The 15937-nt window shown below is 31.3% G+C and overlaps 3 protein-coding genes across 4 annotated transcripts in view; 1 reads left to right on the top strand and 2 right to left on the bottom strand.

The window, feature by feature from the left end:
* LOC111689011 (E3 ubiquitin-protein ligase Ubr3) overlaps window positions 1–15937 on the bottom strand; it is an 89408-nt gene that overhangs the window by 30570 nt on the left and 42901 nt on the right. Inside the window, exons 2-4 of the mRNA XM_046945868.1 lie at window positions 11234–12199; window positions 10751–11163; window positions 10514–10672 (exon numbers count right to left, since the gene is read on the bottom strand). Coding sequence (XP_046801824.1) covers window positions 10514–10672; window positions 10751–11163; window positions 11234–12199 — 1538 coding nt within the window. The remainder of the gene's footprint in view (window positions 1–10513; window positions 10673–10750; window positions 11164–11233; window positions 12200–15937) is intronic.
* On the top strand, window positions 5996–8666 carry LOC111680145. The gene is made up of 8 exons (XM_046945873.1): window positions 5996–6425; window positions 6487–6780; window positions 6861–6996; window positions 7085–7440; window positions 7512–7601; window positions 7659–7789; window positions 7850–8227; window positions 8299–8666. The coding sequence occupies exons 1-8, from the start codon at window positions 6153–6155 to the stop codon at window positions 8582–8584; spliced, it is 1944 nt and encodes a 647-aa protein (XP_046801829.1). The 5' UTR covers window positions 5996–6152; the 3' UTR covers window positions 8585–8666.
* LOC111680130 (clumping factor A-like) lies at window positions 13097–14181 on the bottom strand. 2 transcript variants are annotated; one of them, XM_046945874.1, is made up of 2 exons: window positions 13945–14181; window positions 13097–13893 (listed from the first exon to the last, which is right to left on the bottom strand). In XM_046945874.1, the coding sequence occupies exons 1-2, from the start codon at window positions 14114–14116 to the stop codon at window positions 13148–13150; spliced, it is 918 nt and encodes a 305-aa protein (XP_046801830.1). In that variant the 5' UTR covers window positions 14117–14181; the 3' UTR covers window positions 13097–13147. The 2 variants fall into 2 exon arrangements, with proteins under 2 accessions (XP_046801830.1, XP_023297521.2); XM_023441753.2 differs by having other exon boundaries at window positions 13097–13779.

Raw genomic sequence — 15937 nt, 5'->3', positions numbered from 1 at the left:
AAAAAAGTTCGTACTGAAATTATTAAATATTTTCAACTAAACCCAACTTGGTCTTACAAAAAGTTGGCCAAGCATACAAAGGTCTGCCGTCAAACTGTTTCCAATGTTATTAAACAGTACCGGGAGAACTTGTCAGTTGATAGAAAACCTGGTTCAGGTAGAAGGGCCATTCCTTCTGATGTTTCTAAAGCCAAAAAATAGAACGCATTTTCAAAAGAGCTCCCAACACATCCGGTAGGAAAGCAGCTCGGTTAGCTCAGTGCTCGGACTATTTGGTACGAAAAGTTAAAGCTTATGCAGGTTTAAAAACATAAAAGGCTCAAAAAGTTCCTGACAGGAACGCTGCTAAAAATTTAGAGGCCAAAAACAGAGCACGGAAATTGAAGTCAAGTTTTATAAAAAAATATTCTTGCTGCATAATGGATGACGAAACGTATGTTCTGGCAGACTTCCAGGTCAAAAGTTTTATGTTGCTGATGCTCGAGGGAATGTTGAAGAAAAGTTTAGGACCCAAAAGCAGACAAAATTTCCCAGAAAGTTCTTAGTATGGCAAGCAATATGCAGTTGCGGCAAAAGAAGCCAATCATTTGTTACAACGAGCTCTATAAATACCGAAATTTACATCAAGGAATGTTTACAAAAAAGGCTGCTTTCATTCATAAGACTTCATAATGTGTCCACTTATTTTTGGCCTGACTTGGCATCCTGTCACTATGGTAAACAAGCCCTTGAGTGGTACAAGAATGAAGTCGATATGAGTTCGAATCGTGATTGTATGCAATCATGCTCGGCCAATGGACGTACTAAGAATGAGGGTTGTTATATGGATCAGTTTTGCGCTAAACAAGAACGTTGCTCGGGACAAATACATGATTGTTTTTATGCTAGCGGTTATATAACAGCGTGTCCATCGGTAGGTAGAAATCTTTACAGTTTTTCCATAATAAATATTTATTGAAATCAATATTACCTAATATTGAAGGCTCTTGATAGTCTTCGTCGTTACGAATATGACAAATATGATAAAGTAACTCTTGGAAATAACTTCAACTGTCAGCGTGGTGAAGCAGAGGTTAGAAATAAGGAGTGAGATCGAAAAATTCTTAACACACGTTTTTCGTTACATTTTTCAACCAAAGTATTATTTGATTTTTTTTTGATCAAGTTACCTTTGAAAAACATGTCAGTTATTATGTGTAATGTCAATTATATTAATTTTTTTGTTAATCTGATTAAAATGAGTGACCAGAAAAAAGTTCGTACTGAAATTATTAAATATTTTCAACTAAACCCAACTTGGTCTTACAAAAAGTTGGCCAAGCATACAAAGGTCTGCCGTCAAACTGTTTCCAATGTTATTAAACAGTACCGGGAGAACTTGTCAGTTGATAGAAAACCTGGTTCAGGTAGAAGGGCCATTCCTTCTGATGTTTCTAAAGCCAAAAAATAGAACGCATTTTCAAAAGAGCTCCCAACACATCCGGTAGGAAAGCAGCTCGGTTAGCTCAGTGCTCGGACTATTTGGTACGAAAAGTTAAAGCTTATGCAGGTTTAAAAACATAAAAGGCTCAAAAAGTTCCTGACAGGAACGCTGCTAAAAATTTAGAGGCCAAAAACAGAGCACGGAAATTGAAGTCAAGTTTTATAAAAAAATATTCTTGCTGCATAATGGATGACGAAACGTATGTTCTGGCAGACTTCCAGGTCAAAAGTTTTATGTTGCTGATGCTCGAGGGAATGTTGAAGAAAAGTTTAGGACCCAAAAGCAGACAAAATTTCCCAGAAAGTTCTTAGTATGGCAAGCAATATGCAGTTGCGGCAAAAGAAGCCAATCATTTGTTACAACGAGCTCTATAAATACCGAAATTTACATCAAGGAAGTTTACAAAAAAGGCTGCTTTCATTCATAAGACTTCATAATGTGTCCACTTATTTTTGGCCTGACTTGGCATCCTGTCACTATGGTAAACAAGCCCTTGAGTGGTACAAGAACAATAATGTGGTATTTGTACCAAGAGAGGCAAATCCTCCAAACTGCCCGGAGCTAAGGCCAATGGAGAGATATTGGGCTCTTGTTAAAAGAGAATTGAAGAGTACAAAAAAGGTGTCCAAAAGTGTAGTAGATTTTAAACGGAGATGGACTACATGTTCGAGCAAAGTGACAGAAAGCACTATAAAAACGTTAATGGAAGGGTTTCCGAAAAGGGTTCAAAATTTCATCACTAGTGATTAAAACTATAAAAATATTTTTTTTTGTAAATTGTAATAATAATTTGAATCAAATAAAAAAACAACAAAGCTGTAAGTTTAGTGGTTTCTTTTTTATAAACATATATGTATGTTAAGAATTTTTCGATCTCACTCCTTAGTTTTTAACATACATTCCATAATACTAAATTAATTTACTACTTTTTTCAGGCCAATTCATGGATGCGTTATGTATTTTGGGAGTGTAGTTATTGTATATGCTTTTGTGATGATCAGAATAGCATCAAAACGAATCGTTATTTTAATTTACGAGAAACTCTTTCACATGTCAATGACAATAAGTAAGTTTAAAACTTAAACTTCAAAACTAAACAATTTAAATTAATTTCGAATTTCAATCAAGGGTTGTCACCGGTTTACGTTTTGCTAAAGTAAATCGTGTATTTCATTTGCAAATACAAGAGGGACAACTTTTGCCCAGAGGTATGATAAATGAATCAACTTTAGCCTGGAAAAGAGTAGATAATTATACACTCTTTGAAAGAGGAGTTTTACCTAATCAAGATTATTTCACTTTAACTTATGATGCTCGTTCCATTGATTTGGATAATATAGAAACATATGATGAGAATTATGTGGTGACAGGAGTTCGCTTTCAGCTACTGCATTCACATTTGAATTTACAAGCCAGATTAAGTAAATTTGATTTTGAAACTGGTCAACTGCTGAGTCCACAGGAAAATAGTTATTGGAAAGTGAATGATATAAGTGAGTTTAAAAGGTAAATATTTAAAAATTGCTTAAAGTATTATATGTTAATAAAAATGTATTTAATTTCTAGAAATGAAATTGTTCTTCATGACCTTGATATACCCATTCATTCTACTGGCAAATCAGATCCGTATTCTGCTAACAATCAATATTTGAAATTTTCCTTTTTCAGTTTGAAAAAAGATGTCTCTCAAACTAATATACCATTTATAGACATACAAGATGTTGTATCAAAACCTCCTGTACCTTTGGCTGGTATTGGTATTTACCACAAAGGTAGACAAGGTTACGGTGGATTCTTAGCTCCAAAACTTATAACTTTTGATTTTGCTCCGCATATTCATACAGCTAGTAAACATTTAAATTAAACTTTTTTGTATATAATGCATTCTATTTAAAATACTCTATAAAAATACCTTCTATTCTCTAAGCAAAGGAAAATAAATTTAGAATAATATTTTTTATACAAATTTATTAATGTTACGGTTCCTAGCTTTTACAGTTGATTTCCTATTTAGATTAAAAATAATTTTTCAAGAATATTATAAACTGAGACACATTTTTTTGTAGTCGAGTGTTATTGATGAAAATATGCTAAAAAAAATAATATGCGGTAAATAAACCTGTGGTATGTATAAAAATCTAAAAAAAAATGATTAATCACAGGTATGGAAAACACAGCTAAATAGTATTTGTTTAAATTATTTTTGGAAAAACCGTTAACATTCATATAAACTTTTTGCTTTAACACTTTAACGGAATCATGACCTCGAGAATGACAAATATTTAATTTCTGAAAGTGGAAAGCTTAATAGCAATTCTAATAAAATCTGGTGAATGAATTTATTTTTGTAAAAATTCCTAATTCTTCGTAATTTTATCGTTTGGTATTGTTTTTAAGTGAATTCTGGATGTAAGAGAGATCTAAGAACAAAATTTCATCAAGTTATCTTTTTATGTGGACACACAGATAGACAGACTAAGAAATTAATACTGAACCGATATTTTGAGGACCAATATTTTGGACGTTACAATTAGCAGCACAAACTCAAAATATATTTGGCACTAAGTATTGCGGTTTTAAAAATTAAATAAAACTATGTAAAATTGTACTTCATAGAACCTAGTATTTTGTTATTAGATCGAATTTTGTTGATATTTATTTAAGGTATTTTCAGACTACAATACTGAATATTAATACTTGTCAAAAAATCATGTAGTATAATACAATTTCGTAGTCTAAATACAATTTGATTGATTATGACAAAAAAATACTTCTGATTCTTATAATATGCCGACCGTATTTTTAAGTTTTTGAAAAATTTCAAAAATTTCTGTTTTTTCATATGTATCAAAGTTGTATTTAAAATAAAGAAACTTTAGAAACAATTTTTTTGTGAGGAACATCATTGAATTTATAAAGGTTAGAATTGAAATATTTATGTATTTTTCTTACATATTTTTTCTATAATTCTATATATTTTAATTTGAAATGTGTTAATACTCAGTATTGTAGTCTGAAAATACCTTTAAAAAATTCTAAATATGTAATTACGAAAATTGTTGTTAATATATGAAAAACACAGTGTATAAATAACTAGACTACAAGTAGCTGTAGTAACGAAAAATAAATACTTTCGTAGTTAAAAATGTTCAAAAAATAGCAACAAATCATTTACTATTACTACTGCTACCTTTAGATTTTGGCAGAAGCTGATAAAGATTTAGCAAAAAAAAAAAACACAAATTTTGGTAGCAGTAGTAGAGTCATAATTATTTTAAAAAAATTTCGCCAAAAAATTACGTCATTCAGAAAAAAGCACAAGTTGCTGGATAAAATTCTAGGACTTCGATTTGTGGGCCTTCTAAACACATATTTACACATTATAAAGATGTGATATTAATTTCTCATTGCCTTTTCGCAAGAGTTATTCTAGGAGGACTCTATTTCCACTACTAAAAGGATTAATGAACATTTATCAAAGGATTATGTATCAAATTTTGTATGAAAATTTGCTTCATACAATTTTTATAAGTTCTAACAAATAAGTCAATATGATTATTAATGTAATTTCCTATAAGGACATTTTACAATTCCTTCGACTAAAAATCTTATAAAAAGCCTTCGACGGAAGATCATCTACAAGTCTTTTTAAGTAAGTATGTACATCCAGTAAATGCGACAATTTAGGTATTTATAGCAGAATATGCAACAACAAATCGATGCCATTTTAGCCAAATTCTTTGATTAGAAAAGAAAAATAGTTAAAAGTTATTTTGAGTTACTGACTACAAACATGCATTTGCATAGAAATCCTTGCCCTGGTTATAATAAAGAATCGATCTATCTATTTTCATATCTATCTATCTATCTATCTATCTATCTATCTATCTATCTATCTATCTATCTATCTATCTATCTATCTATCTATCTATCTATCTATCTATCTATCTATCTATCTATCTATCTATCTATCTATCTATCTATCTATCTATCTATCTATCTATCTATCTATCTATCTATGTAACAGCTTGTCCTTCGGTAGATAGAAATATTTAGAGTTTTTCCGTAATAACTATTTATTGAAACCAATATTACTTAATTTTGAAGACTCTTGATCAGAGTAGCAATAAAACAAATCGTTATTTTAACTTACGAGAAATCCTCTCAGATGTCCATGGCAATAAGTAAGTTTAAAACTTAATTTAAAATTAAACAATTTAAATTTATTTAGAATTTCAATCAAGGGTTGTGACCGGTTTACGTTTCACTAAAGAAAATCGTGTATTTCATTTGCTCCTATCCACTTGCTTTCCAGAATACACAATCTCTACTTTTGAACAATTAGGAAACTTATTAATATTGTATGTTAACTGGCCTACATGAAAAATTTACCATCATTCTGTTTAATACTATGCATTTTAAAATTGAAATTTTCCATCCCTGAGACACCAAGTATTGTGCTCTTGATAATGATAAATCATACAAAATGCAATAGTCGTTTTGTATTAAACGGTCAATACAAGCGTATACAACGGTTGAAAACTATAACAAACTTTTTATATAAAATAATATAAAAAAACATTAAACCAACAACAAAGCAATATAAAATTAATAAAAAAAATTGCATAACAAATTCTTTGTATATTAATCTTTAAAGATAATCTAAAAAATGATATTACAAAGATTTTTAAGACCACATCTTAGTTTCATACTATTGATATTAACTTTTACGCCAGAAACTATATCGATTTCTATTCTACAACTTGTCGGTACGATATCAGCAAGTAAAGACGTCATAAGTGTAGTTAACGAGGCAACAACGGCTTTTTCAGAGTGCTGGTATACAGTGGAAAATAAAAGACAAGAATCTCAAAATAATTTATTAGAGATTTTAAAAATTTTCACTGAACTCAAGAATGATATAAATGTTATCGAGAAAAGGGTATTTGGAAAAATATAAATTAAATAAAAAAATTAGTTTTATATTTCTTTTTTTTTTGCAGCATTCTGTTAATAATAATTTTATTAATTTACAATTGCTGACAAAAGTGAATGACTTTACAAATACTTCGCATAATGTGGCTCAACGTTTTAGGGAATTCCAACAATTTTTAGTGCATGATAATAACTTGGACCCCACAACATTATTAACATTTGCCGAATGGACTGTTGCATCAAATGGCTTTGCTGTGCAAAATTTAATGGATAATTGGCATAGAAAAATTTTCGTTCAAAATGATCAAGAGAGCAATAAACTTTACTCTAATCTTTTTGAATTATTGGTGTCAAGTTATAAGGTTAATTTTTTGAAGAATTATTTTTTTTTTTTTAAATTTAAATTAATTATTAATACATTTCGCTTTTTGTTTTTTAAAAGAAAGAAGAAAAATGTTTAAATCAACAATCTAGCCAACAATTTATATATTCTTTATACACAAATATTGCATTAACTGAACTGAAAGCTTACACTTTACTGGAATTATCGTGGTTAATCTTAAGTGTGTATAACAAGGGTGAGTATAAGTCGAGCAAAAGAAATAAAAAAAAGATAATGAAAATGCAAAAAATATAACAATGTAATAAAATCTTGGAATTTTGTAGGAAATTTCTCACATGATGCCGAAATTATACGTAAGAATTATGAAAAACGTTCGGAGCAAACAGAGCGTCAATTATACAAGCTAATGCAAAAAGCCGATCGTATGGTTTGGCGTTGTGATCCTGAACGTTATATTGAGGGTGAAACCTACGAACAGGTTACACGTCTGTTACAGGCTTATATTGAGAATGAGGTTGATATGAGTTCAAGTCGTGATTGTATGCAATCATGTTCGGCCTATGGACGTACAAGTAATGTTGGTTGTTATATGGATCAGTTTTGTGCCAAACAGGAACGTTGTTCGGGTCAAATACATGATTGTTATTATACCAGTGGCTATATAACAGCATGTCCTTCGGTAAGTTAGAAAGAACTCTTTAGATTTTTTTGGAAAATTATTTGTTAACATCATTATGTTTTAATTTGAAGGCTTTTGAAAGTCTTCGTCGTTATGAATATATAAAATATAATGACCAAACCATTGGAAAGGAAACTCACTGTCAGCGTGGTGAATCAGAGGTTCGTATAACATAAATAAGGCTTATTCAGTATCTAGATTCTTTACATTGTTTTCAGGCCAATTCATGGATGCGTTATTTAGTATGGGAATGTAGTTATTGTATATGCTTTTGTGATGATCAGAACAGCATCAAAACGAATCGTTATTTTAATTTACGTGAAACTCTATCAAATATCGATGACAATAAGTAAGTTTGAAACTTAATTCAAAACTAAACAATCTAAAATAATTTCAAATTTTAATCAAGGGTTGTTACTGGTTTACGTTTTACTAAAGTAAATCGTGTATTTCATTTGCAAATACAAGAGGGACAGCTTATGCCCAGAGGTATTATAAATGAATCAACTTTGAATTGGAAACCAGTAGATAACTATACAATATACGAAAGAGGAGTTCTTCAAAATCAAGATTATTTCACCTTAACTTATGATACTCGTTCCATAGATTTGGATAATATAGAAACCTTTGATGAAAATTATGTAATAACAGGTGTACGTTTTCAAGTGGTAGGAGCACATTTGAATTTACAAGCCAGATTAAGTAAATTTAATTATGCTAGTGGTCAATTGGTAAATCCCAAAGAAATTAGTTATTGGAAAATTAATGACATCAGTGAGTTTAGAAGGTAAATACATATTGGAAATATTTTTTCAAGGCATTTACTTATTAAAGTTAAAATTTTATGTGTTTTTTTAGAAATGAAATTGTTTTAAGTGATCGCGATGTACCCACTCGTTCTACTGACAAATCTGAACCGAATTTTGGATCCAATCAATATTTAAAATTTTCCGTTTCTAGTTTAGAAAAAGATGTCTCTCAGACTAATATACCATTTATAGATATACAAGATGTTGTTTCTAAACCTCCAGTACCTTTGGCTGGTATTGGTATTTACTACAAAGGTAGACAGGGTTATGGAGGATTTATAGCTCCGAAGATTATAACTTATGACTTTTCTCCTCGTTTACAAACAACTCAATAAATTGAAATTTTAATGTAATTTTAATTATTTTTTCATATGTTAATTTCGTAAAGTAAAATAAAGAGGAGATTTAAAGTTTGTACTTTGTAAAAGAGTTAATGTTTCGAAAAAACGTCAAAATAACTGAAAAATAACTGAACACGAACATAACTAGAACTGAAGCTGAATTGAAGTAGAATTGAACAAGAACTGATGCAGAATTGATGTAGAACTGAACTAAAACTGAACTTGACCAGAATTGAACTAGAACAGAACTAGAACAGAACAGAACTAGAACAGAACTAGAACAGAACTAGAACAGAACTAGAACAGAACTAGAACAGAACAGAACTAGAACAGAACTAGAACAGAACTAGAACAGAACTAGAACAGAACAGAACTAGAACAGAACTAGAACAGAACTATAACAGAACTAGAACAGAACTAGAACAGAACTAGAACAGAACCAGAACAGAACTAGAACAGAACTAGAACTGAACTAGAACTGAACTAGAACTGAACTAGAACTGAACTAGAACTGAACTAGAACTGAACTAGAACTGAACTAGAACTGAACTAGAACTGAACTAGAACTGAACTAGAACTGAACTAGAACTGAACTAGAACTGAACTAGAACTGAACTAGAACTGAACTAGAACTGAACTAGAACTGAACTAGAACTGAACTAGAACTGAACTAGAACTGAACTAGAACTGAACTAGAACTGAACTAGAACTGAACTAGAACTGAACTAGAACTGAACTAGAACTGAACTAGAACTGAACTAGAACTGAACTAGAACTGAACTAGAACTGAACTAGAACTGAACTAGAACTGAACTAGAACTGAACTAGAACTGAACTAGAACTGAACTAGAACTGAACTAGAACTGAACTAGAACTGAACTAGAACTGAAACTAGAACTGAACTAGAACTGAACTAGAACTGAACTAGAACTGAACTAGAACTGAACTAGAACTGAACTAGAACTGAACTAAAACTGAACTAGAACTGAACTAGAACTGAACTAGAACTGAACTAGAACTGAACTAGAACTGAACTAGAACTGAACTAGAACTGAACTAGAACTGAACTAGAACTGAACTAGAACTGAACTAAAACTGAACTATAGAACTGAACTAGAACTGAACTAGAACTGAACTAGAACTGAACTAGAACTGAACTAGAACTGAACTAGAACTGAACTAGAACTGAACTAGAACTGAACTAGAACTGAACTAGAACTGAACTAGAACTGAACTAGAACTGAACTAGAACTGAACTAGAACTGAACTAGAACTGAACTAGAACTGAACTAGAACTGAACTAGAACTGAACTAGAACTGAACTAGAACTGAACTAGAACTGAACTAGAACTGAACTAGAACTGAACTAGAACTGAACTAGAACTGAACTAGAACTGAACTAGAACTGAACTAGAACAGAACTAGAACTGAACTAGAACTGAACTAGAACTGAACTAGAACTGAACTAGAACTGAACTAGAACTGAACTAGAACTGAACTAGAACTGAACTAGAACTGAACTAGAACTGAACTAGAACTGAACTAGAACTGAACTAGAAACTGAACTAGAACTGAACTAGAACTGAACTAGAACTGAACTAGGAACTGAACTAGAACTGAACTAGAACTAGAACTGAACTAGAACTGAACTAGAACTGAACTAGAACTGAACTAGAACTGAACTAGAACTGAACTAGAACTGAACTAGAACTGAACTAGAACTGAACTAGAACTGAACTAGAACTGAACTAGACCTGAAGTAGAACAAAACTAGAACTGAACTAGAGTTGAACAAAAACTAAACTATAACTGAATTCAACTATAACCAACTTAGAAGTAAACTAGAAATTTAAACAGCTTTCCATTAAGTATGTGTTCTTAAAATAAATATGTAATGACAAAAAAATTAAATTTATAACTCACCTGCACTCTTAAAGGATGCATCATCAATAAAGGTAAAATATATGATCTGGTGGGTAAAACTTCCGACAATGACATTCCCATTTTAGTTACCGCTTGACAAACAAAAGCAGCCAAATAACGATGTAATGGAAAATGAAATGAAGCTTGCAACATTTCCTCCTAAAACACAAAAATTAAAAAGAAATAACAACCAATTAAAATCATTTTCATCTATTAACCAATAACCCTGAAACCTACTTGAGAAATTTTTGGTTCTGGAAAATAAATGGCATCCAACCATTCATGCAGCATATTAACACAATACGTAATAATCTTTTTAGCCAAATGAGCATGTTTACCATCCTGTAGATGTGAAATAATTGACCACATTGGATAAGCACTGGCTTCTAGTTCACATGAAAATGCAGCATAATATGAATTGGGTTCAAATTCTACATGTGAAGCAGTTTCACGAACATTTACATTCATGCCCTGCAGCATGGAAAGAAATTGAAACCACATATCAATAAGATTGTCATCACGCAGAAAAACCAAAGCCACTGATTCATGGGAAAGGACATTATTAAAATCAGACACTAATGGCCAATAACAATGATCTTTCATAACTTGGCGGGTGCAATCGATAACAAAATGAAAATTTTTCTTAGGATCTGTTAAAGAGCAAGAAAAATGTGTAAATTAATAATTTTTAATATATTTACAATAAATAAAATAATTTACCATGTAAAGTATTTTGTATGAGTATCTTGGACATCATTAGTTTTAAACTAATTATCATCACATGTAGCAGCGATAGTTCATTAACCATTTTTAAAGCTAAACTTTCATTGGAAAACAACTGTACACTCATGTGTACCACACGATTACTTAAAGTATCCGGATCCCTAGACATTTCCAATACCGATGGTATGCGACTATAGTGCATTACGAAAGTTCTGGTCAAGTGTACCTTGTAGTCTTGATCGGGCAACATGTTGAGTAGGAAACATACTAAATTTTGTGGAAATTCAAATTTAAATGTCCAAAAAATAAACTCCTCCAGCAGGGTAGTGTGCACCAGTTTCTCTCCCAATGCCGGCAAATGTTTATAATCATCAGGCGGTTCTGGTCTGGGGAAACGATTAACAGCCTCTTCATATTTTTCACGATTCTTTTTTAAGACTCGTGCATGTCTACTACTTAGGCAATTGACATCAGCGAATTGTTTATAGACCTCTTGACTGATGAGTGCCCTCGTCATTACTTTACGCATTATTTCGCCCATATTATTCAAATCGATTAACATATTCGTAAATAGTTCACATAGTTGGGCAACCACGATGAATGACTGTGACGTAGCGTCACTGTGTTCGCGAAAGTGTTGTAATAGACGAAATAATAATTTTGGCATTATGGCCTCGGCAACTGCTAAAAGATTAGCTGGTACGGGTTCTTTGTTAACGCGATTATTAATGCCATGATCACTGCAGAAGCCTTCAGCTTTCATTACTGAGGTATCGCCACAATCACAGGCACCGCCTGCTTGTGATAGAAACATATTGAAGTCGTGATTCGTATGATCACCCTTTTTGAAACAGTCTCGACATATTGACATACAAGGTGATATGCCGCAAGTACGACATCTATAGGCCACCACGTGTGGAACCCAAACTAGACCACATTTGGCATGATTATCGTAACTTCGAACTGAAAAAAATACAAGATAGATAAAGCAAAATTAATATAATAGTTTATATTTAGAAAATTTCAAAAATTATTAAGTAAAAACAATTTTGCAATGACGTTTCAGAAATAGAAATGAACCAGAACTGAAGTAAAACTGAAATAGAACTGAAGGAAAACTGAACTAGAACTGAATTAGAACTAAACTAGAACTGAACTAGAAATGAATTAGAACTTTACTGGAACTGAACTAGAACTGAAATGGAACTGAAATGGAACTGAACTAGAACTGAACTAGAACTGAACTAGAACTGAACTAGAACTGAACTAGAACTGAACTAGAACTGAACTAGAACTGAACTAGAACTGAACTAGAACTTAACTAGAACTGAACTAGAACTGAACTAGAACTGAACTAGAACTGAACTAGAACTGAACTAGAACTGAACTAGAACTGAACTAGAACTGAACTAGAACTGAACTAGAACTGAACTAGAACTGAACTAGAACTGAACTAGAACTGAACTAGAACTGAACTAGGAATGAACTAGGAATGAACTAGAACTGAACTAGAACTGAACTAAAACAGAACTAGAACTGTACTAGAACTAAAGTAGAACTGAACTAGAACTGAACTAGAACTGAAACAGAACCGAACTAGAACTGAACTAGAAGTGATCTAGAACTGAACTAGAATTTATCTAGAACTGAACTAGAATTTACCTAGAACTGAACTAGAATTTATCTAGAACTGAACTAGAATTTATCTAGAACTGAACTAGAATTTATCTAGAACTGAACTAGAACTGAACTAGAATTTATCTAGAACTGAACTAGAATTTATCTAGAACTGAACTAGAGCTGAACTAAAACTGAACAAGAACTATATAAGAAGTTTAATAAACAAAGAGCTCAAAACAGTTCATTGTAAATCTTCAAACTTTATTTTTTTTATTCTATAATTTATAATATTTATGCGCCTGCAACTTTAGCACATTCTTGAATCATGGCATTGAAATTATTCAGAGTCAATCTGAATCTCAAGAGAGCCATCTTTGCGCAAAAATTGCTGGTTTTGTTAAATAAATTATTAACATTTGTAAGAGTTTTGTCTACCGTATCATTCAGCTTTTCCATGGTATTTTTAATTTTTGTTACGCATTTATCGGAAGGTGTTTTTGAGGAATCAGAGTTTTGATTAAAATTGGCATTTTTACACGTTTTATTATTGGCTTGTATAGCTTTGGAGGCACGAGTTTGAAGTTCGTTTACTTTATTCAATACATCAGCAGCAGAAGTTTGTATTGCTGAACCGCATAAACTAATATCATATTGGAAATCAGGAGCATTATCAGCTATAGTATAGACGGCTTGGATCATACAATTGATACCTAGTAAATTATCGGTGGCAGTATCTACATTATCGTCAAACGATGGCGGTGCAGGAGTGGCGCTTGGAGCATCAGTAGCAGATTCAGTGGTATTAGTATGTGTTGGAGCTTTGGTTGTTGTTTCATCATCTTTAGAAGATTCTGTAGTATCAGTATGTGTTGGAGCTTTGGTTGTTGTATCATCATCTTTAGAAGCTTCAGTAGTATCAGTATCTGTTGGAGTTTTGGCTGTTGTATTATCATTAGTTGAGGATTCAGTGGTCTCAGAATCGTTTGGAGATTTAGTTGTTGTTTTATCATCACCAGAAGATTCAGTGGTATCAGTATCTGTTGGAGTTTTGGTGGTCGTTTCCTTAGAGGCTTCAGTGGTATCAGTATCTGTTGGAGTTTTGGTGGTCGTTTCCTTAGAGGCTTCAGTGGTATTGGAATCTGTGCTAGTTTCAGTTTTATCATCAGAATCCTTTGTACCTACAGTGGTGGTTTCATCATTACTAGCTGATGCTAATGCAAGGACTGCCATGAAGAATATAATTAGAAATTTTAATTTCATGTTTATTTCTTTGCTCCGATACAGTGCTGATTTAAAGATGATCGCCTAAACTGTCATACGGTATTATAAAATATTCCTCTTATATAGTAAGAAAATACGACGATTTTTAAATTATTTAGAAATTATATCTAGTAAATATAAACATTATGGTCAGTAGAATAATATTTATATTTAAACACAAGCAGACTAGAATGCAAATATTTTAAGTTTAAAAGTTCCATATGTTATTCAACGTCACAAGGAAACATTTGGAATATTATAAAACATAGCAAATATTGTTGAATATTTTACTTTATAAACTATCAACGAAGTAGAATTGAATCAGAACTGAACTAGAAATGAACTCGAAATGAACTAAAATTGAACCAGAAATGAACTCGAACTAAACTAAAATTAAACCAGAACTGAATTAGAAATTAACTAGAACTAAACTAGAGCTGAACTACAACTGAACTAGAAGTGAACTAGTTCTGAACTAGAACTGAACTAGAACTGAACTAAAACTGAACTAGAACTGAAATAGAACTGAAATAGAACTGAACTAGAACTGAATTAAAACTGAACTAAAACTAAACTAGAACTGAACGAGAACTAAACTTGAAAAAAGTCAAAAAAGCTCTGGAAAAGTCGTAAAGTTTATAAAAGTCGAAGAAAAAATAAATAAGTCAAAAAAATCGAACTAGAACTGAAACTGAACAAGAACTGAACTAGAACTGAACTAGAACTGAACTAGAACTGAACTAGAACTGAACTAGAACTGAACTAGAACTGAACTGAACTAGAACTGAACTAGAACTGAACTAGAACTGAACTAGAACTGAAATAGAACTGAATTAAAACTGAACTAAAACTAAACTAAAATTAAACTAGAACTGAACGAGAACTAAACTTGAAAAAAGTCGAAAAAGCTCTGGAAAAGTCGTAAAGTCCATTAAAGTCGAAGAAAAAATAAATAAGTCAAAAAAATCGAAAAAACTGGTGAAGTGTTTTCATTTCATAATAAACAAAAAGTAGACTTTTGGTATCAACTATAAAACCCTATTTTCTATTCTAAAAATATATAAATATATCAGTTATAAGCCTTAAAGTATACTATAGTTTGCAGTTTCTCTATATATATTTTAAAATGTGCTTTAATAGAAATATTGTAGGTGCATGTATTGCTTATTTTAATAAATAAATAAATAAATAAATAATCATGAGCACTGAAACTTAACACAAAATCACTTATTCAAATAACTACACCATTTCTAAATATATTTCAGAAATTTTTAATCAAATTAAAATTTATGTTTATATTTGATAGACTCACTTCCAAATAAGTGCTTGATTTCTAGGAAGTGGTTATTGATACAATAAAATAAAAGTCATGAGAAGAAAAATAATTTCCCGATATAAAACTGACCTTTTTAACAAATTTTTGAATTGTGTTGTAGTCCCGTGTGCTATGATCAAACACTTATTCTCAAATATTTGTAAATAAGGAGTGAGATCGAAAAATTCTTAACACACGTTTTTCATTACATTTTTAAACCAAAGTATTATTTGATTTTTTTTTTGATCAAGTTTACTTTGAAAAACATGTCAGTTATTATGTGTAATGTCAATTATATTAATTTTTTTGTTAATCTGATTAAAATGAGTGAGCAGAAAAAAGTGCGTACTGAAATTATTAAATATTTTCAACTAAACCCAACTTGGTCTTACAAAAAGTTGGCCAAGCATACAAAGGTCTGCCGTCAAACTGTTTCCAATGTTATTAAACAGTACCGGGAGAACTTGTCAGTTGATAGAAAACCTGGTTCAGGTAGAAGGAATGGT

The sequence above is a fragment of the Lucilia cuprina genome, chromosome 3 (assembly GCF_022045245.1).
Source record: "Lucilia cuprina isolate Lc7/37 chromosome 3, ASM2204524v1, whole genome shotgun sequence".
NCBI lineage: Eukaryota > Metazoa > Arthropoda > Insecta > Diptera > Calliphoridae > Lucilia > Lucilia cuprina.
Note: the sequence above shows the minus strand (reverse complement) of the source record. Positions and strands in the feature narration are given on the sequence as shown.

What these genes read in the sequence shown, in the direction of transcription:
- LOC111680145 (XM_046945873.1), top strand. Translation starts at nt 6,153, where the DNA reads ATGATATTACAAAGATTTTTAAGACCACATCTTAGTTTCATACTATTG. An exon ending in CTTAAGTGTGTATAACAAGG is followed by an intron (nt 6,997 to 7,084) that starts GTGAGTATAAGT and finishes GGAATTTTGTAG; the next exon opens with GAAATTTCTCACATGATGCC. An exon ending in GTCAGCGTGGTGAATCAGAG is followed by an intron (nt 7,602 to 7,658) that starts GTTCGTATAACA and finishes CATTGTTTTCAG; the next exon opens with GCCAATTCATGGATGCGTTA.
- LOC111680130 (XM_046945874.1), bottom strand. Translation starts at nt 14,116, where the DNA reads ATGAAATTAAAATTTCTAATTATATTCTTCATGGCAGTCCTTGCATTA. An exon ending in GACCACCAAAACTCCAACAG is followed by an intron (nt 13,894 to 13,944) that starts ATACTGATACCA and finishes AAACTCCAACAG; the next exon opens with ATACTGATACCACTGAATCT.